The 21415-nt window shown below is 37.4% G+C and overlaps 1 pseudogene and 1 gene segment (V, D, J or C); one reads left to right on the top strand and one right to left on the bottom strand.

Moving 5' to 3' along the window:
• Positions 1-404: 404 nt before the first annotated feature.
• LOC134372695 (T cell receptor alpha variable 8-4-like) lies at positions 405-1078 on the bottom strand. The segment is given in 2 exon segments: positions 405-829; positions 958-1078. Coding segments are annotated over 2 exon segments (471 nt in total).
• An 18740-nt stretch (positions 1079-19818) lies between these two features.
• LOC134374121 (U2 spliceosomal RNA) lies at positions 19819-19931 on the top strand (annotated as a pseudogene).
• The last annotated feature ends 1484 nt before the right edge of the window (positions 19932-21415 follow it).

Here is a 21415-nt window from a genome sequence, read left to right as displayed (position 1 = left end):
TGGGATACTATATATGTACCAGGAGTTAAGCTTCACATCTAGGTTGAGAATCTGTAGAACACTTATTGAGAATCTATGCTGCATAGCTTGTCAGCTAACATTATAACCAAGTGCTTTAGTTATCCAGGCATTGATCAACCAGAGGCAGTGCCGATTATCATAATGAATGTTAGAAATGCATTTTTATTAAAATGTGGTTGCCTTTTTTACTTCAGAGCTCTGGCACTTTATATTTTCTTCAGAGTGGAGGGTGTGGGACTCGGAGTGGGATGAAGGGTTTCTCCTGAAGAAATTCCTCAGAACTCCATCTGGGACAAAGCGTGTCTGAATGTGGCAATGTCATTGACACTGAAGCAACTCTTCAGGAGACAAGAACTCCTCGGGACTCAGCCTATCCTCCCTATTCATCTTCGCAAGAGGCACAGGAAAAACAGATCTTCCTGAAAACTCCCCAGGTTGAGTTCTTGAGTCTCTGAGACTCCCAGTGTCTCAGGAGGTTTGTGTTGAGCTCCCCCTGCAGTCCCAGGCACTGTGTCACTCAGAGCACAGTAGTACTCAGCTGCGTCGCTCCAATGGGCTGAGGGTTTCTTCAGGTGGAAGGAGGTTTCACTCTGAAAAAATTCAGCCTCGAAACCTTTGATGCCTTTAACCAGGGTGTTCCCTGATACATACTTAACTACAAGCTGGAGTCCTCGGTTGGGGTATTGCACGTACCAGAAGAGATACGGTGAAAAAGAAGATGAGTAATTGCACCTCAGCTCCAGATAGTCTTCTTCAGAGACAGTGAGGTGGCGGTCAGGCTGGGTCACTGACTGGGCTCCTGTTCCTCCTGCAACATCAATGCTGTGTAAGTAAAAACAGCACAGACTTGGCTATGAAGAAAGGTGTCTCTATTCAGATCCAATTTGAACAGAGTCACTTTTGTGGAAAGAAGAAAGGGAATGAAATATTACTCACTCAGGGTAAAAATCACCTCAAGCACAGGGATGAGCAGCAGGAGCATGGCGGAGCAGTGGAAGTACTGCAAAATCCTGAACAGGTGGGACCCTAGCCGAGGACACTGAGCCTCAGCAGCCAGGAGGAGTGGGGAGGCTGGGCTGGCCCCTTGATTTGACAAGTGTGAAAAACGGTTAGAAAGAGGCTCTCCGCTCAGGAGACTGGATGCTTTCTGGCCTCGTGTTCTCGTCACAGGTCCCTATCTACAAAGACATCAGTGAGGATGCATCAGCCACCTGCAGCGAGGAGGGGCTCAGAGGGTGAATATGATCCACCACAGTAACAGATGTCTCCTGTGTGCAACATCGCCCTCTGGAGGCCAGCGGTGGGATCGAGGATCCAACAGAGCTGTTTCCTCGTTTCACAGATGCGATATCAAAACTTTGACAGAACCTGTTTCTTCCTTCCCAAATCTGCAATAATGTCACCTTCTGTAGTACATGGTATTAATCCTAAAATACATGAGAAATGTAAGTTGTGTAAAAATATAAGAGTGATTTACTTCACTGAGAATTTAGTCACAGAACACAATATTCTAGACTTTGTAATACTATTGAGACCCTCTAAATATATATTTTTAAAGCCTTCCATTATGCAGAGAAGATCAATTCCTTCAGACTGATCTGAGCTTCCTATGGGCCTGAGCTTCATCAGAGTATGTGAAAGATATTATTTCTTTATTTGGTGCTAAAGGAAAGAAATAGATAGGAGACTGATATTTAAATCAACCTGGACCAAATGTTGTCAATTAATTCATTAATACAAATTAATAAAGGCAATAGTTTTCTCTATCAAGCAGAAAAAGTGCGAAGACTCCCTGGGTTCAGTTCAACAAGTTTGATATTTGTAAGGCTAAGAAGAAATAACTTTTTTCATGTTTTAAAAAAGAGAGAGTCCTGTTTCAATTGTCAATGCTCAGAATAAACTGATATATTATGCCAAACTATGGGGATGCCACACTATACAGAACATTGACAGAGACCCATCTGTGGAGAAAACAGAACAGGAGAACCATAACAGTAAGGAAAATATGACATGTAGATAAGTGATTCTGGAAACAATTAAGGAGAGAAAAAGAAAAGTGAACCTATATCAACTCAGTAAAGCTGGAAGGAATGCAACCAGCAGACCAGAAACGAGAGGAAGTTTTGGAAGGTATAGAAGATCTGGGAGAGACTGACAGTGACACTGCACAGAGCTAAGCAAGCAGCAGCCCGTGTGGGTGGGACACAGGGCCTATGGAACAGGGGCAGGCTGCTGTATGTGCTAAGGATAAGATGGAAATCTGAGGGAGAAGACATCTTCACACAATCTAGTTCAGCATAGAGATCACTGGATTCTAAAACTGAAATAACAAACTAAGGAGAGAATCACAGACAAAATGAGAATCTGGCCAACAGGGATCCTTTTCACAAAGTCAGAACAAACTTACTCCTTTCTATGTACTCCATTGGCTTGTAGCAGTCTGAAATTAGTCGTCCCTTGGGCTTCTGATCTATGTCTTGATCCTCCCTATAGATTTTCCCTCACATGTACAGTCAAATCATACAATTTGAAATTTTAAATGTTACTAAGCTGTACTTCTGATTTAAAATTTCTAATTAAGCATATGTACTCTCTTCTTATCTCTCCAAAATTTATACTGAAATAGAATTTACAATTATAAACAGGATGAACCTAAGTCCATAATGGTAAATGTAATAAAAAGATGTAAGATATCAATAATTGTCATTAGATGGAAAGTAGATGTGAGCAACTTGATGGATAAAACAGAGGGGAAAAGCACAGCCCAGAATGAACTATGAGGAGATTATGGAAGAAATGTGAATAAAGGAAGCCTACTCCTTGGTATTCTGAAGAGTTTCTGGGTTGAGAAAAAGAGTAGGTCTGATGGAGGGTGAGAGGGACAGAACACAAAGGGACAAACTGAGGGTTAATATGTGCAATAGCTACACCAGCCTCCCTCTGAACTCTCCAAACTGCTGATGTACTTATGTGTGAGAGAATAGTAGGACAGTCTTTACCCAGGGCAACTAATCTTCACTAAAGTTGAAATGAACCACCTGAGAAGGCTAAAGGTTTTAGTGTGAATAGTTGACAGAGTTAAACCACCTTCAAGCTGACATTAGGTACAGGAAAAGGAGAGTAGAAACTTAATTGCCAGTTCTCTGCTCATTCATCCTAGTAAGAAGCCTGCCAACTCACATGATATGCCCACATGCCCATACTGCTGACCAAGCAATCCATTCAAGAAGAAACCTAGTGGGGAACACGGCACAATGGCATAAGGAGTCCATGCTGCTACCCAGTCCTTCATTCTTAAATAAAACCAAGGACAATATAACGTTAGTCATTTATAAGTATAGATAGTATCTCTTTCTGTTGGTCTCTCTACACATGGTACCCAGAGTCATCAACTGTGTATCATCAGAGTCATTTCTATCTGAAAACAAAGTGATGGACAGAATGTCAGGTAATCATTCCCAAAAGGAACTAAGATAATATACTGGTTTCCTATTTACTATTCTTAACATCCTGAGTCTTAGCTTTGAATAATATTTCTTTATATTTATTCCTTGTATTTATTTAGATCTTTTCTGATAATAAGTGCTTTAACATACATTATTTCAGCTCTTCAAGATTCATAAGACCAGCTGTATAAACCGCATGAAATAAAGAGAAAATTAAAATTTAGAACACAATAATTATAAAGCCTATCATTTGGTGAATGCTGCTCACGTATCAGGAGAGCTCCATGTTAATAGTTGGCACTGTTGGTACCCAGCCTCGATCCCCTTTCCCAGGCCAGTGTAGCCAATCCTCAGCTGCTGTGAGTGTTGCCTACTGTTGCCTCACTGTTGTCCCTTCCCTAGAAAATTGACCTCTTCCACTGAGTCACGATTGTCCAGTACACTCCAAGAAAGACCACAGTCAATGAGTACTTTATTCTTATGCACAAAAGCTCAGCAGTTTGGCCCCCTTGCCTCAAGATGGGAGGGATCAACTCTATCTTGAGGGGTCAATTCATGCCCCAGAGCTCCCCAGGAGATCAGGTTGAATCAAGACTCCAGCTGAACCACGTCCCTGCTGGGACTTTACCCCTGTGCCAACCTGTTTTCCTCAATAAATTATGGACAGAGAATTCCCAATGCAGGCTCTGCTTTTAAGGAACTCATCCTAAAACCATATATTATCTCATTTAATCCTGAAACCAATCTTGAAACATGTAATAGTACAGCTCAAGATCAAATGGCCCATTAGTAACATAATAGATATTCAAATCAGCACCACACCTGGGTTCTTTCTAGGGTGCCATGACAATAAAAGACACACAATAAAAGGGCAACTAAAATTTAAGGGTCTTGGTTTCAGTACAACTTTCTGCTCTTCCTCACTGTCTTTTAAATCTGTCTTCCGTGACTTGGAAATATTTGTTCAGAGTCCTCAGTCCTGCAGATTTAGAATTTGAAGCAAATCCTAATTGGGTAGCACCTTTTCATCAATGACTATGTGAACAAAATTGAACAGAAATCTTAATTCCCCATTTCCAGGTTATTTGCACCTCCTGGACTACATAAACAATGTCATGTGTAACAGATTACAACCTCAGTTTTACAGTAAATGTGACTTTTAATTTTTTTCCTGTAATTCAACTTAGTATCTATTATAAGGCCTCATTTCCATCAGGCCACAAGCATTTTTCCTGGACTGGGGCATAAGTTGCAGGGAAAATCCATAGGTCCAAGGAGTCAGGAGGGGGACATTCATATGATCATCAATGTTTTCCAACTCTGCTCACCAACATTTGACAAGACATTCTCAGTACCATATGGTCTTTGATAACTAATCCATGAAAGACTTTATTCACCATCACAAAGCCCTTAGTAGTCTGTAGCTCTTTTAGATACTCAGAGATCCTTCTCAAGAAATCTGAAGTCACTATGTGCTCCCATGGCTTGCTGGGGATTTGGGATGCTCTATGGCAATTGGCTAATGCTCCCTGCCATTTCTATGCTACACTCAAGAAAATAAGAATCAATATACTTTCCAACAGGGCTTAAACCAAGAAATTTGAGTTCTATTCTGTTTTTACCCCAAAATGGCAACATAAACCCTCTCTAATCTTTAATCTCTGTGACTGTCTAGGCTTTTTGCTTTAACTACTTCTTACCCTATGACTCTAGTCCTTCCATCTATCCATCAAACTTATCCTTTTCTAATCCAGGAGTGGAGTTGCAGCTGAGGGTAGAGATGGGGTGGGGAGATATAGCTAAAATAATTTATGACTTACAACTTTTCACAGTCTTTTTTTATGATTCCTTTCTTCCTTTTGCATTTCTGTTTTGCCATTGCATTCCTGAAACAATGACTGTCAAATGCCTAGGTAATTAAATGGGAAAGGACTAAGGTGAGGAACAAGGAAGAAGCAAGGGAAGGAACTGTGAGGGAATATCAATTATCATATTAAAATGTTTTCTTATCATATGTAAAAAGAATTATAAAACCAATCCCATTAAGTAAAGTTGTCGCATAAAACTAGAGTGGACATCAAGATGTATATGTTAAATATGTGGAGTTTTCTGTATATCAATCATACATCAATAAAAGAAAAAAAGAGGAAGAAAAGAATCTTTTGGAGGTGACAGATATGTTTAAGGCATAGACTGTGGTGATGGTTTCACGAGTTTTACATATCTTCAAACTCATCAAGATGTACAGATTAAATATGTGCTCCTTTTTGCACGTCAGCCATACCTCAACAAAATAAAAAGTTTTAAAGTAAAGTGGAGAGAGAAGACTGGAAAATATTTCAACCAGACCAATATTGTGTCTTTAATTTCCCTTCAGGGCCAATTATCTTCAGAAATATGAAAATACTTCCCTAATCAATGAAACACTCCATACTATTAATTTCCATTTGCATCTAGAGAGCAAACAGAATTTCTCTGCCCTATAATCTAAGCCCTATATCGGGTACTCCTGAGACCCCATAAAGTTTGGGTACAGGTGGCAGGTGTCTGGGGAGCACTGTGTGCTCACTGCACAGAGGTATGTGGCTGAGTCACTGGGCTGGGAGTCTCTGATGAGCAGGGAAACATATTGGCTGGCTTTATTGAGCTGCACTGTAAATCTTCCTTCTACTTTGTCACCATTAGAGTATGTGGACATCAGCACCTCAGGGCCTTTCCCAGAATACTGCCTGTACCACAGGAAGGACTGAGAAGCACGGTCACTGTAAGTGCAGTTGAGAGGGGCAATGGCTCCCTCTGGAACACTGAGGGATTCAGGATTCTGCTCCACCTCCAGGCTCCTCACACCTGTGCAAAAAGATGACGGTCAGAAAAGAAGACTGGATGGATAGAGGATGCTTACTCTCCAGAATTTAATTATCTTTTACCAGGCTTCACACCCTCATTTAGTTAGAGGGGAAAAACATCCATGTTTCTACCCAAGGGCCTAGAATAGACAATAACTCCAAATTTTGTACTTTAAGTTCCCACAGAGGTGCCCAAAACTCACAGCTTAACTGAAGCCACAGGATCACTAGTAAACTCTCAAGGATTTCTTCATTCTTCTCTCCTCTGGTTCACTGAGGATTCAAATTTTACAACCTTAAAAAATTATTCTAGTTCAGATGTTTCTAATTCTTCTGCTTTAAGAAACATAAAAAGAATCTGTTCTACCAATTAGAAAAATGATTCTTTTCACCAGCTCTGCTACTCTGCCAAGCCCCTCCCTCCTGTGTGTGTGTGTGTGTCTCTCTCTCTCTCACACACACACACACACACACACACACACACACACACACACACACACACACACACACACACACACACACACACACACACACACACACACACACACACACACACACACACGCCCTTGAGGGCTTTCCTCAGGATTCCTGAGAAAACACTGCCCTCATGTGGACTCTTGATGGTGATCAAAGAAAATTCAAATGCAGACTCTTGTTATGTGGGCTGTTAAAGGTAAAAATCTAACACTTTAGTTAAATTAAATACTTAAGAAGCTTTTGGTCCAGGTAAACATGTGTGGCAGGCTGGAGGGAGGGAGTGTATGTCTATATGGATTTTATATCTAATGTCAGCTCTTGTCTGAGTTAGAGCAGTCATTCCAAATAGCTACTTTCCTACACTGAAAAATCAGTCACAATGTATTCTGTTACGGAAATCTGGGTGAGGTTCTTGTGATTCAAGGAGCATTTCGTATTGCACTGCTCTTCTCTGTATCAGGCCAGGCACCCCTATACCACTCCCTCATCTCCAATTTGAAAGGAAATTTCTTGTAACTCGAAAGAATCCTTTCAAAACAGAATGGCTGAAAATCTGGCTGAACATGCATGGTTCCAGCTCACAGGCTGGGCAATATTTTTCAAATAATACCAAGGACTACAGGAGCTTGGAGTTCTTCATTCCATTTTGCACCAATAAAATATCTTTGTCAAAAGATCCCTTACTTGGGTTAGTGCAATAGAGATGAAACTTCCTTCAGCACCTAGACTCGAAATAAAACCGAATGTACCTGTTTATTCATCTAATTCTCTTATTCCCCTCTCTTGTGTAAGATATTTAGGAATTAATCTTTGAAAGTTAATGGATCTGGTCTCTCCCTCTGCCTTTTCATCATAACCTTACCACCAAACAGATCTATCAGAGGGCTATCTATGCAAGAAGCTTAACTGGATACACAGAGAAACAAGCACAGACAACCACTGTTCCTCCTCTGTCCCACAGCCTGCTTCGTGTCCTGCAGGAGCTGGTGGCTGGAGACCAGCAATGCAGTGAGACCTTTTCTATTCAAAAGTCAGGTAATCATTATCCACCAAGATGCCCTGGTCAGACCCTTCCCATTCCCACAGACAACTGTGTAAGACACAGAATGTGGGAGAAGATGCTAATACTGAAATCCTTTTCTTCAAGAGTACACAGCACTTGACAGAAATCGCAGCAGCCATGTCTCAGTAAATGTGAAAATCAAAGGAGGAGTAACAGCAACACAACTTGGCAACCACCACAGCCTTGGGAAATTTATGAAAACCAAACATAAGGCCTTAAAAATAGAACGTGGACCCACAGCACAGTCTTAGTAAGAAGAATTCCTCTCTGTCAGATTTGTAACAAAAGATAATATAAATCCATTAAAAGATTGAATGTGGTGGTGGTGCCAAAATGTTAGCAAAGTGCCAGAATTCATACAGCATCAAAGTTGTCCTGCAAAAACTTCTGTGCCTAATGATGTGAACCACCCCTCCCGCCAGATGCCTGAAGAACATGGTTCTGTCAATCAACCAAAAAGGAAAATGATAGCCCTCCCCATTTGTTTGAAGCTGTCTTCACTTTCCAAAGTAATATATTTTCAGATATGTCTTATGAACCTCAAAGTACTAGAAAGCAAGTTCCCATTCAAAGGCAATTTATCTTAAGAAAAACACTACTGTAAATGGTACTAATTTTATGTTCATTTGAAATATGTAAGTCATATTATTAAAAACAACAACAAAAAGGAGATTTTTGCACATGTGAAAACATACACACGTCTTTACCCACTGTGTTTCTGTTAACATACATCTATAATTATTGTTTGTGCATTTGTCTTTAAGTCATGAGGGAGAAAAGAAGAGATTAAAATTAAAAATTAAAAAAATACTGACTTTAAATTTACCTATGTAGTTGCCTTTACTGTTGTTCATTATTTTTCTGTGGCTTCAAGTTACTATCTAGTGCTATTTCAGCCTGAAAGGTTCCCTTTTGGATTTCTTGTAGGTAAGATCCACAATGATGAACACCCTCAAATTTTGTTTATCTTGGAATGTCTTAATTTCCCCTTTATTTTTGAAAAAGTTTTGCCATATGCAGTCAGCTCTCCATATTTTTGGGTTCCACATCCGTGGATTCAACGAACCATGGATCTAAAATATTCAAAAAATAAAAAATAACAATATGACAGTAAAATAATGCAAATTAAAAAAACATATTATAACAACTTTTTACATAGCATTTACATTGTATTATGTATCATAGGTAATCTAGAAGTGATTCAAAGTATGCAGGGGATGAGTGTAGGTTATACGCAAATATTACATCCTTTATATAAGGGACTTTAGCATCCTTGGCTTTTGTTATCTGCAGAGGGTTCTGGAACGAGATCCCCAGGGGTAACAAGGGATGATTATATAGAATTTTTTTTTTTTCTTTCAGCTCTTTAAGTGTATCAGTCCATTGCCTTCAACTTCCATTATTTCTGATGAGAAATTATGGCTAATCTTGTTAAGGATTCCTTGCATATTATTAGTCACTTCTTTCTTGCAGCTTTCAAGTTTCTCAATTTGTCTTTGTCATTTGACAATTTGATTACGATGTGCCTAACTGTGGATTATTTTTTATTTTTTATTTTTTTATCTTTTGCCTTTATCTTACTTGGTGCTTGTTGAACTTCTTGGATGTGTAAATTCATGAATTCAATCAAATTGGGAAGGTTTTGATCATTATTTTGTCAAATATTCTTCCTTCCCCTTAATCTCTGTTTTCGTTTTCTCATACTCCTGTTATACTTATGTCTGTACATTTTATAATGTCCCGCGGGTCTATTTGGCTATGTTCATTTTACTTTCTTTCTATTCTCCTCCTCAAACTGTATTATTTCAATTGACTACCTTCAAGTTAGTGGATTCTTTCTCTTGCCTGCCTATATCTGCTGTTGAAACACTCTGGTAAATATTTCTAGAGAAAATTTCCTTACATAGGTATTTCTCTGTTCTGAGAGAGTTTTGAGTTATGTGAGATATAGGCAAGTCCTTTGCATTAGTCCTTCAGGTCTTTCTCTACAGTAGTGATATTTGAGCTGGGACCTGATGGATGAAAATGAGTCAGGTTCTCCAAGATTTGAAGGAAGAACATTTCAGATGGATGAAACAGTAAGACTCTATGTGGCAAATGACATGGCTAGTTCAGAGAATTGAGAGGAAACCAGTGTTGTTTCTGCACACAGAGCCAGGGAAAGAGAGCTAAAAGCTGATATTTAAGAGTCAGGAGAGGTTCAAATTATGCAGAACCCTGTATATCACAAGCCTAAAACTTGAATTTTTTTCTAGGAGCAATAGGAAGTTTTTGAAGCATTTAAGGCAAGTAGAGATAGCTTTTGATTTATGCTTTTAAAAAAATCACTCTGAAAACCAGTTAGATTGGTGCTCCTCAAACTTTTAAGTGATAGGATCACCTGGGGATCTTGTCAAATGAAGATTCGAATTCAACTGGTCTGGGATGGAGCCTGGGATTATGCACAAGTTCTGAGACTGCTTGTCCACACTTTGAGTAGCAAGGTGTATTAGCCCATTTCTATTGCTTATAACAAAATACATGGAACTGGATAATTTGTGAAAAAACAATATTTATTGCTTACATTTTCTGAGGCTGGGAAGTCCAATGTCCAGGGAACACCGCTGGTAAAGGCGTTGGTGGTGGTGACAGTGATGGCAGAGTAACACATTGTAGAAAATGATGGAGCAGAGAGAGCAGAGCTCTCCTCTCTTTTCTTTCAAAGTCCTCAGAACCACACCCCTGACCACCATTTTTAATCCTTTCACCCCGGTAGGGCCCTACATTCCAATCACCTCTTCAAGGCTCCACCTTTCAATTACCATAATAGGATTTCCCACCCTCTTAACAGTCACAGTCGGGGCTAAGTTTCTAATACATAAACCTTAGGGGACACAATTCAAGCTTCGGTGAGTTTTGGGGGACATAATTCAACCACTATATTCTGCCCCTGCCCCCCCAACTCATGTCCTTTTCACATGCAAAGACATTCATTTCATTCCCAAAGTCTTAAACTGTTTCAACTCGAGTCCAAAGTTCAAAAAGTCCCATCTGTGAAATCAATACAAGTAATCTACTTACAAGATACAATGGTGGAACAAACACAAGGATATGGAGAATAAATTGCCTGGAGAGAAAAGAGACCAGCTAGAAGGTAATTTGGACCAGGACGGTGTTTCTCAAACTTTATTTTTTTTTTTAATATTGTACCATATGAAAGGATACTTATTCTATGTGGTGGACTCTAATGTTTTCTAATCCTGTTTTATTTATTTTTTAACAACAAAAGGTATAACCTCACAGGCTAAAAGAAAAAAAATTAAAATATTGTAAAAATTTTTACTTAAAATGAAAACTACTTTAAAATAATAATGTCCATAATTGGTAAGGTGCTGGAAAATCAGCATCATCATGTGCTACTGATGAAATCACAATTTGGTGAAAAATATCTTCAAGGAAATTAGGCATTCACTGCCATATATTTCACCTTATTTAAGTGACTCCATTTCCATTAAAGCAATAACTTTAATGAAGTTCATAAAAAACATTGATTATGATACTGGGTAATTGGAAACAATACCAAAAAGTGACTAATTTTAAGATATATAAATCTATATAATGCAATCTCGGAAATCATTTAAAATTATGCTCTCAATATATGTTTCCTGGAATGGAAATATCTAATTATGATGTTAAGAGAAATAAGCACATTGTGGATATATTGTAAACCACTTTTACAGAAAACTATATAGCAGCTGTATATGTGTAGCAAAAAATTTTTTTAAATGGCAATAGTTGTCATCTCTAGGTCATGAAATTATGGAAGCGCTCTATTTTTTTTGAGTGTTTATGTTTTCTAACCTATTCAAATGAACACATGTGATTAAATAATAAAAATTTATTTTTTTTTAAATGTCTAACACACAACTCCTTCCTCTAAACCCTGGATCCTGCTTTGCATCTTTTGTGGAAAAATCTATTGACAAGGGGTCAGAATGCCTGGATTCTACTACTAACTTCTATTCTGCTGTGAGTCATCCTTTGAGTGAGTCTTGCAATGCTTGTGGGTCCTCATTCTCACATCTCTTAAATGAGGGGCATGGGCTGGATCAGGATTTCCTAAAGTGTGATTGACACAAGAGGTCATGTTAAGCAGTACACACATGAACTTTTTAATTGTTACACATATAATGTCATTTTAATTTGTATTAGGAAAAAAATACAACCAGCACATCAAATATGTGGCTTTACAGATAGTAGCATTTAAAAATAAGGATAATTTTTATGTAGTTGTCTTTAAAGTCTATTTAATATAAAAGCCAATTTTATATTAAACTAAGTAAATAATGGTATAGGTGGCACACAGATACAGAAACTATCATGAAGATTTTGAACCAATGTGTAAAATGCTCCTAGTGAGGGTACATGTGTTAGTCCATTTCTGTTGCTTTTAACAAGATATCTGGAGCTGGGTAATTTATAAAGAAAACAAAATTTATTGCTTACAGTTTCAGAGGCTGGGAAGTCCAAAGCCCAGGGAACACATCTGGTGAGGGTTCTTTTCAGTGGTGGCTTTATAGCAATGCAGGGGTCTCGCATGGCAGGACGGCAGAGCAGAGAGAGCAGTAGCTCTTCATTCACTCTCCTTTTAAAGCCCTCAGAACCATGACCATGATCGCCATTTTTAATCCACTCACTAGGCTTGGTCTTTAGAATCTAATTACCACTTCAAAGCCCCACTTTTCAATTACCATAATAAGATTTCCTACCTTCTTAACACTGTCACAATGGGAGTCAAGTCTTGGGGGTCACTCAATCCAATTACAGCTTGGTGAAAACTTACTTCATGAAGTCAGAGCCTGTGTCACGAAGGGGTCTTCCCTCTTAGAGTAATGGCAGAGCAGGGGAAGTGATCTGTGGGCAAACAGGCCCAGGACCTATACAATCGCATTGAGGAAAGAAATAAAAACAAAAGAAAATTTAATTTAACATAAATTGAGATCCATCACATAAAGGAGATGGTATATTATATATCACTTCTGTTTGGAAACAGAGATTATAAAGAAAATTCCCTCTACAAAGAAAGAAAACACCTTCATGCTCACCTGTGAGAGGCCCAGCTACAAGGTTGTGGTACAGGCGACAGGTGCTTGTGGAACACTCTGCCTCAAAGCACAGAAATAGGTGGCTGAATATCCAGTATAAGAGGTTGGGATATTCAAAACACTATAAAACTTCTCTTTTCCAAGCAGTTCTTTAAGATTTCTGTTTGCTTGCTCTTTCTGGCTTGATTGAATTAAGGTCAAAGATAAAATGCTTTCCTAGGATACTGCTGGAACCAATAGACCTTGTAGAACATTCTCTCTTGATAAGTACAGGTAAGTATGGTATGTATTCGCTTCTGGATGCTCAGGAATGAAGGACTCTGCTCCAGCATATGTAGGCTTCTCACCCCTGTTTAAACAGAGAACCGCAGGCAGAGGGGATTCATTAGTGGCTGACTACTTTTTGAAGATGTATTCATAGTCCCCACCAGTGATCATAGTAGCTCTAACCACCCTTCTATAACTTTCAGACCTATGGAGAAGATTGCTACAATCTGCTCTTTGTATTGATATCTGCAGAGCCCACCAACTCACAGCACAGGTGCCAAGAGAAAATCACAAACAAAATTCCCAAAGGCTTCTCCATTATACTGTTCATCAGACTCAATGAGGACTCTGGTTGGGGTTTGAGAGCCCTCAAACACTACTAAGACAGATAGCATGTTTCTCTGAGTGTATATTCTTAGTTCTATTGTTGCGGGAAGTTGAGAGTCTGTTCTCAATTTTTTTTAATATTATAGAAGCTTTAATAATATTCCTTATTATCAGCTAACCCTTACTGAACATTTACTATGGGACAGAATTTCACATATATTAATTCATTTAATCCCCACTACGACTGGGAACAGAAAAGCTAAGTAACTTGGCCACGGTCACACAGATATAGGCATTCAAGATCAAATTCAAACCCAGGCAATCAGGCTCCTAAATCCTTGCTCTTAACAATTCATTTTGCTACCTCTCTTTTTCATTCCATAATCAACAAGTCACATGGTAAATGGTGACATTTCCTCTGTGTTAATTGAAATGCTCACTTGCTAATGAGTTTGTGAAAATATGAACTATATCTCATGGAGTCGACTGAGCAGGACTCACAGCACAGCACTACTTTGTTTCAAAGACAACATGAATCTGAGTAAATGAGAGAGGACACAGAGAAGACAGACTATCCTTGTGAACCTCCTTAAGAAAAGAGAGAATGAAATTTGGAGGAGAGGATACCAAAAATATACTACTAAGAACTATAGTCAATTTTGATAACTTGGATGCTGTGACTTCCACTGTCATATGAGACATAAGTAATTCACTCATATGATGACAAATATCATCTGTGTTTATATTAAGAGTTCTCCTCTGTAGATAATTGCCAGAGAATAAAAGGATTTGTTGTGGTAGTATTTGGAGAAAATTCAATAATTTATACATAATAATGAGTTTAGAACAGGAGAATTGTCCCTGGATGAAAAAACAAACGTTTTGGAAAAGGTTTAAATTTTTAAGACTTTGTATAATTGGGAGGAAACTGAAACAGAAAATCATTTTCAGCACACTTAAAAGAGAAAAATAAAATTTTAGTAGTGTCATTTACCCCTTATTTTCATGTACTATTTTAAAAATGTTTTGCTGAGTTCAGACAGAGCAACCATCAGACTCTCAGCACCTGTACCAATGCCCTCAGTGGAATTTAATAGACATAATGCAAAAGTAAAAAATCCAGAGTTCTCAGTGCCTCCTTCTCGCCAAGCAGTAGCAACTCTTGTCATGAAGGCAGGAAAGAGGTCATGGCCTATGGTGGCCTGATTCCTTTTCCCAGGAAAAGCAGGAATGGATCCCCTGGTCTCCAGCATGAGTTGCATATCCCTTGTAGTGACTCAGGGACTGAGTTGGGATTACTGATGGAGAATCTTCTTATACCTGCTGTCATGATCTCAGAAACTGATAAACATAAGGACAAGCAGGATGTCCTAAGAAGGAAGCTAATGAACTTTGAATTTGCAAGTGAGCTATCTGGTTATGAGGCAATCTCCACTGGTGGGCAAAAGGACGAACCAAAATTGCATTTTTAGTAAAATAGCTCAGAAAAAGAACTTCCTTACCTTTTTGTACTTAAATCCAGACTTACTTGAGGTTTATTTTTTATTTGTACATTCAGATTTTTGAATGAATTAATTAATAATTTACGTAGAAGAAATCTTAATACTTGGAAGGAGGTGCAGAACAGGAAGAAATGTCTGATAAGTGAACACATTTAGCTTTACTTTTAGCTTTAGAATTCAAAGCATTTTTGAAGTATTGATACTTGTGCAATATCCACACTAGCTACAAAGTCAATTCAGGTCTTGGTTTCACGTATTCACAAGTTATCAATTCACTAAGCCTTATAAAGGAACTAACATGTAGGCCCCACACAATAACTAGTCAATCTTATTCACCCATTTCCTGAAATGTATAATCATCTTTACTTTTCTATTTATGTAAGTTGATGATGACAGATCACAACCATTTTTTCAAATTTTGCTTAAGACATTTTGTTTTTTGTTTTTTTAAAACCCTTTATTTTGATGGAAGCATAACATGTGAACTATAGAAAATTAGAAGTATAGACAAAGAAAGATAGAATATAAATAAAAACATTATATTTCTACCACTTACAGATTACCATTTTCAGTACCTTAGTGTATATTCTTTGTTTTTGTCAGTTGCTATTTACCTTCCCAATAAATATTTATCTCATCTAATTCTAAAATCATATTTAAATTGCTAATTTGTGCAAACCAGTGTTCACAGTTGTACATAGTCTTTTTTCTAAAGCACTGCTAGTTGAAAAGCCAGGGGCAGTTTGTTGCTTTACTGTGGCTGTGCCTGCCCATGTCACGCTGGGAGAACAGTCTGAGCAGAAATGTCCTCCAAAGGAGCAATGGCAGGAGGTGATAAGAGAGTTGGTGCAGCACCTGGAAAGGTGTTTTGATCTGGAGCATGGTTTAATGGTGAAGCAGCTCTGTCCCCACAGGATGCTTTCTGAGAACTTGAATATCCATATAATGAGGACTGAATATCTGTCAGGGGAAGGAAACTTATCAGATATTGTCATCAGCCATATCAACTTGTTCCTCTTCCACGTAGCTAACATTATACTGGCGGCTGTAGCCCAGGTAGAGTTGGTCTCTCTCTTCTAACCAAAGCTATCATCTACTTCAGTAGCAGTAACACAGCACGACAGTCTTACCTTTGGAAATAGCCAGATGTAGCAGCTAACTTTATTGTAGAGAGAGGATAATTTTATGCTATGTAGATATTTAGGCTCAAGTTCAAACCCAATCATGTCTGTAAAAGATATACTAGCTCACTTGTGAAGTTATATACAGCATAAAAAAATAATGTCAAAAAAGACTCCTTGACAACCTCCAGGTGCAGGTCTGGGTACTGGCTGCAAGTGCCTGGGGAGCATGCAGCACTCACCACGCAGATGTAGGAAGCAGAATTGCTGAGCTGGGAGGCTATGATGTGCAGAGAGCTTCCTGTGGTGGTCGCATCCAGAATTGTCATGGAAACTTTCTGCTTGGCTTTTTGCTCTCACTATAAGTCGCCGTGATTGTCAGGGAAACAGGACGTCTCCCGGTATCTTGTTTGTACCACCGTGAGTTGTTAAAGGGGCTCACTGTATAATTGCATTGAAGAGTGCAGTTCTCTCCCTCCAGTATGATCAGGCACTGTGGACTCTCCTCCACTTGGTTTTTGCCACTCAACCCCATTCAGAAAGCAAAGTGAGATTCAGGAAATCAATCACCCAGTCTTAATGCTTTCTAATTTGCCTTCCTTCTTTACTCCCCACAATGAATCCCAGATGAATGAGAAAATGGCTCATTTTCTTTCCTCCTTCTACCCCAATGCATTACACCTTTGCCGCAAATCCTAAGAAAGTGTTCCCTAGACTTCCTCTGTCAACTGGCTAAAACTCTCCACTAACTTACAACAAAAATAAAGCCACAAGACCACTAAGTAGGTCTTCAGATGCCTCTCTATTCTTATTCTGCAGAGGTCTGCCCGTAAAAGAGCCAACTTGTCTATTTAACATCTTTTTTTTCAGCATTAAACAAAAGGAGTTTTAGGGAGTATTCCCAGTCAATCAGAGACCAGATATAGCTATGCTAAACACATTCACACCTACAGGCAGGACCGAAGCAAATGCTGCCATCTTGGGATCAGAGCTACAGATGCTCAAAACCTCTGATTAAGCATTTTGCTGTTTCCTTCTTGCTATTTGCAACATGATCTACAATATAAGCTTCTATATGTCTATATATAAGCACAGTAGATTAATAATTAAGACATATGTTTAAGACTTCAGTCTGAATTCTGGCTCTATGTGATATTGGATAGAGAGTTAAGCCTCGGCTTCTTCATCTGAAAACAGGTGTAGTAACACTTACTTAACATTTTTTGAGAGATTTAAAAAAGATAATTCATATAAAGGGCCTATGGTAGTGGCTAGCATGAACTTAGCCCTCAAATAAAATGTAAGCTCCCTTAGAATAAGGATTTTTATCTGTTCTCTACTAGATCCTCAGTTGCTAGAATAGGGTCAGTCAAAATATTAGCATATAATAAATTTTTATTGAATGAATGAATGGTAATTTTTGTTTTTGTAGTGACAGTAGTATTTTTTATCATTCATTTTTAATTCAACAATTATTTTTTAAAGGCCTGCTCTTTGTCAGATATGGTTATATGTTATGAGGATAAGCAAAGTCCCTGCTCTCATAGAATTACAATCTAATGAGAGGGAAGAGAGAGTATTTGAGCAGAGATACTGGTAAGTGATCAGTGTTGAGGCTTGTGAAAATTCTCTTCTTATTGTTTCTGTTTTCTCAGTGACCTAGGAAGCCAACAAACAGGGGTAGTGTAGATATGAGGATTATTGCAAGCTTGAGATTTAATGCACAGAGAGGTTGAAAGCAAAAGAGTGGAAAAAGATATATCATACAAAATCACAAGAAAATTTGTATGTTGAACTTGTGTAAGACAAAGTAGGCCTTCAGAAAATAATTACTAGATGTAAAGAGGATGGGAAGATTAATTTTATGTATCCACTTGGCTAGGCCTCAGTACCCAGGCATTTGGTCTAATACCAATCTAGATGATACTGTGAAGGTACTTTTTAGATGAGAAATTTCAGATATTGGACTTGCTAGTCCCAACAATTGCATAAACCAATTTTAAAAAATAAATATATCTTTATCTGTTTATCTATCTATATCTACATATGTTTATATATACACATATCTATATATATATATACATGGATATAGATATCACAGTCTAGAATCAGTGTGCACCTAAATAATATAGATTCATTGTTTGTAGGTTTTATATACTGTTGTGAACATGTCAAAAGCAGACAAAGACATTATAAGAAAAGAAAATTGCAGATCAATATTTCTCTTGAACCTAGAGGCAAAAATCCTCAACAAAACATTAGCAAATCAAATGCAGCAATCTAAATAAAAAACTATATACCATGACCAAGTGGGATTTATACCAGTTATGCAAGTGTGGTTTAGATCTGAAAATCAGTTTATATAATTCATCATATCAACAGGCTACAGAAGAAAAATCTCATGATATTATCAATAGATGCAGAAAAAGCATTCAACAAAATTCAACACCCACTCGTGACAAAAACTCTCTGTAAACCAGGAATAGAAGGGAAATACCTCAATTTGATAAACAGTATCTACAAAACACCTACAGCTAATACATTAGTTAATTATTAGACACCTGAAGCTTTCCCACTTAGATCAAAAAAAGGTAAGGATGCCCCTTATCTCCACTCCTTTTTGACATTGTACTAGATGTCTTAACTAATGCAATAAGACAAGAAAAGGAAATAAAATATATGCAGATTGGAAAGGAAGAAACAAAACTTTGCTTCCAGATGACATGATCATCTATGTAAAACATCTGAAAGAATTGAGAAAAAAACTCCTGTAACTCGTAAGCAATTATAGGAACATTGCAGAATATAAGGTTAACTTACACAATATTATATATTGTCTATTATACAATTATTTATTATATGCAATCACTTTTCTATATGCCAACAATGAACAAGTAGAATTTGAAATTAAAAATACAATACCATTTACATTAACAATCAAAAGACGAAATATGAAGGTATAAATCTAACAAAATATGTACAAGATCTATGTAAAGAAAACTATAAATATCTGATAAAAGAAATCAGAGAACTAAATAAACAGAGAGATATTCCATAATCATGGATAGTAAGACTCTATACTGTCAAAATGTCAATTTTTCCAAGCTTGATCTACAGGTTCAATACAATTCCAATCAAAATTTCAGCAAGTTTTTTGAAGGTATTGACAAAATGATTCTGAAGTTTATATGGAGAGGCAAAAGATCCAGATTAACCAACACAGTATTGAAGGAGAAGGACAAAGTTGGAAGACAGACACTACCTGACTTCAACACTTAGTATAAAGCAACAGTAATCAAGAGAGCACGGCATTGGTGAAAGAGTAGACAAATAGATCAATGGAAAAGAATAGAGAGCACAGAAATAGACTCACAAGAATATAGTCAATTGATCTTTGACAAAGGAACAAAGGCAATACAATGGAGCAAAGATAGACTTTTCAACAAATGGTGCTAAAATAACTGGACATCCATATGCAAAAAAACCCACCAAAATCTAGACATAGACATTATACCCTTCACAACAATAAACTCAAAATGGATTGTAGACTTGGGTAAAATGCAAAACTATAAAACTCTGAGAAGATAACATAGGAGAAAACCTAATGACCTTGGTTATGGCAATGACTTATTAATAAGCTGACTTCATTAAAATTAAAAACTTCATCGCTTCTCGGCCTTTTGGCTAAGATCAAGTGTGGTATCTGTTCTTATCAGTAAAATTAAAAACTTCTCCTCTGTAAAAGGCAATGCCAAGAAAATGAGAAGACAAGCCATAGACTGTGAGAAAATATTTTCAAGAGACACAACTGATAAAAGACTATTATCCAAAATATGCAAAGAAGTCCTAAAATTCAACAATAAGAAAAGAAACAACCAGATTAAAAAATAAACTGAAGACCTTAACAGACAATTCATCAAAGAAGATATACACATGGCAAATGAGCATAAGAAAAGTTGCTCTACATTATATGTTTTCAGGAAAATGCAAATTAAAACAAGTTACCACTACCACTCATCAGAATGGCCAAAATCCAGAACACTGACAGCATAGGTGACGATGTGGAGCAACAGGAACTTTCATTCATTGCTGGTGGGAACGCAAAAGAGTACAGCCACTTTGAGAGACAGTTTGGCAGCTTCTTACAAAACTAGATATACAGTACCCATGTGATCCAGAGATTATAATTTTTAATATTTACCCAAAGGAGTTAAAAACTATGTCCACACCAAAACAGGCACAGAATGTTTATAGCAGCTTTATTCATAATTGTCAAAATTTGGAAGCAACCAAGATGCCCCTCAAGAAGTGAATGGATAAAACTGTGGCATATCCAGATAATGGAATATTATTTAGCACTAAAATGAAATTGGCTATCAAGACATAAAAGACACAGAGGAACCTTAAATGTATGTGACTAAGTGAAAGAAGTTAATCCAAAGAGACTGCATACTTTATGATTTCAATTATGTGACATTCTGGAAAGGACAAAACTGAGAAGACAATGCTTGCCAGTGGTTGAGTTGGAAAAGGAATAAATAGAGCACAGAGGATTTTTAGGACAGTGAAAGTACTCAGTATAATACTGTAAATATCATTATACATTTGTCCAAACCCATAGAAAACCAAGAGTGAACCCTAATGTAAATTGACTTAGGGTGACCATAATGTACCCATGTAGATTCATCAATTGCAACAAAGGTATCACTCTGGTGGAAGATGTTAATAATGGGGGAGGCTATGTTGATAATGGGGGGGGGCAGAGTAGGAGGTATGTGGAAAAATCTCTGTACCTTCCTCTCAATTTTGTTGCAACCTAAAACAGCACTAAAAAAAAGTGTTATTTTTTTTTTTAAGGGTATGATTTGGAGCAATAATAGAAGTGGGGAAAAATATAACAAAAAATGGACAGCTATATGAATGAACAATATATGTAGAATAAATGTAAATGGCCTTTAAACATATTAAATGAAGTTCCATGTCATTCTTAATTAAATGAATTTTTAAAATAAAAGAAAGTCTAACTGACTAATCAAAAGTCAAAAAGCTTATTAATACACAAGATTTGGAGGAAATAAGTATTCTGCCCAATCACTGCTACTAATGGAATCAGTTAGTGAAACTTATCTAAAAGACAATTTAGTTGAACCATATAAACTGCTATGAGTATGTTCCTTCTCTTGGATGATATTTTGTTTTCCCTATATTGAACAATTGAGTAATATTCTTCTATTTTATTTTATTTGTTTTGTTTTAAATTT

The sequence above is a fragment of the Cynocephalus volans genome, chromosome 3 (genome assembly GCF_027409185.1).
Source record: "Cynocephalus volans isolate mCynVol1 chromosome 3, mCynVol1.pri, whole genome shotgun sequence".
Lineage (NCBI taxonomy): Eukaryota > Metazoa > Chordata > Mammalia > Dermoptera > Cynocephalidae > Cynocephalus > Cynocephalus volans.
The sequence above is the reverse complement of the archived record's forward strand: the minus strand, read 5'-3'. Positions and strand labels throughout refer to the sequence as shown.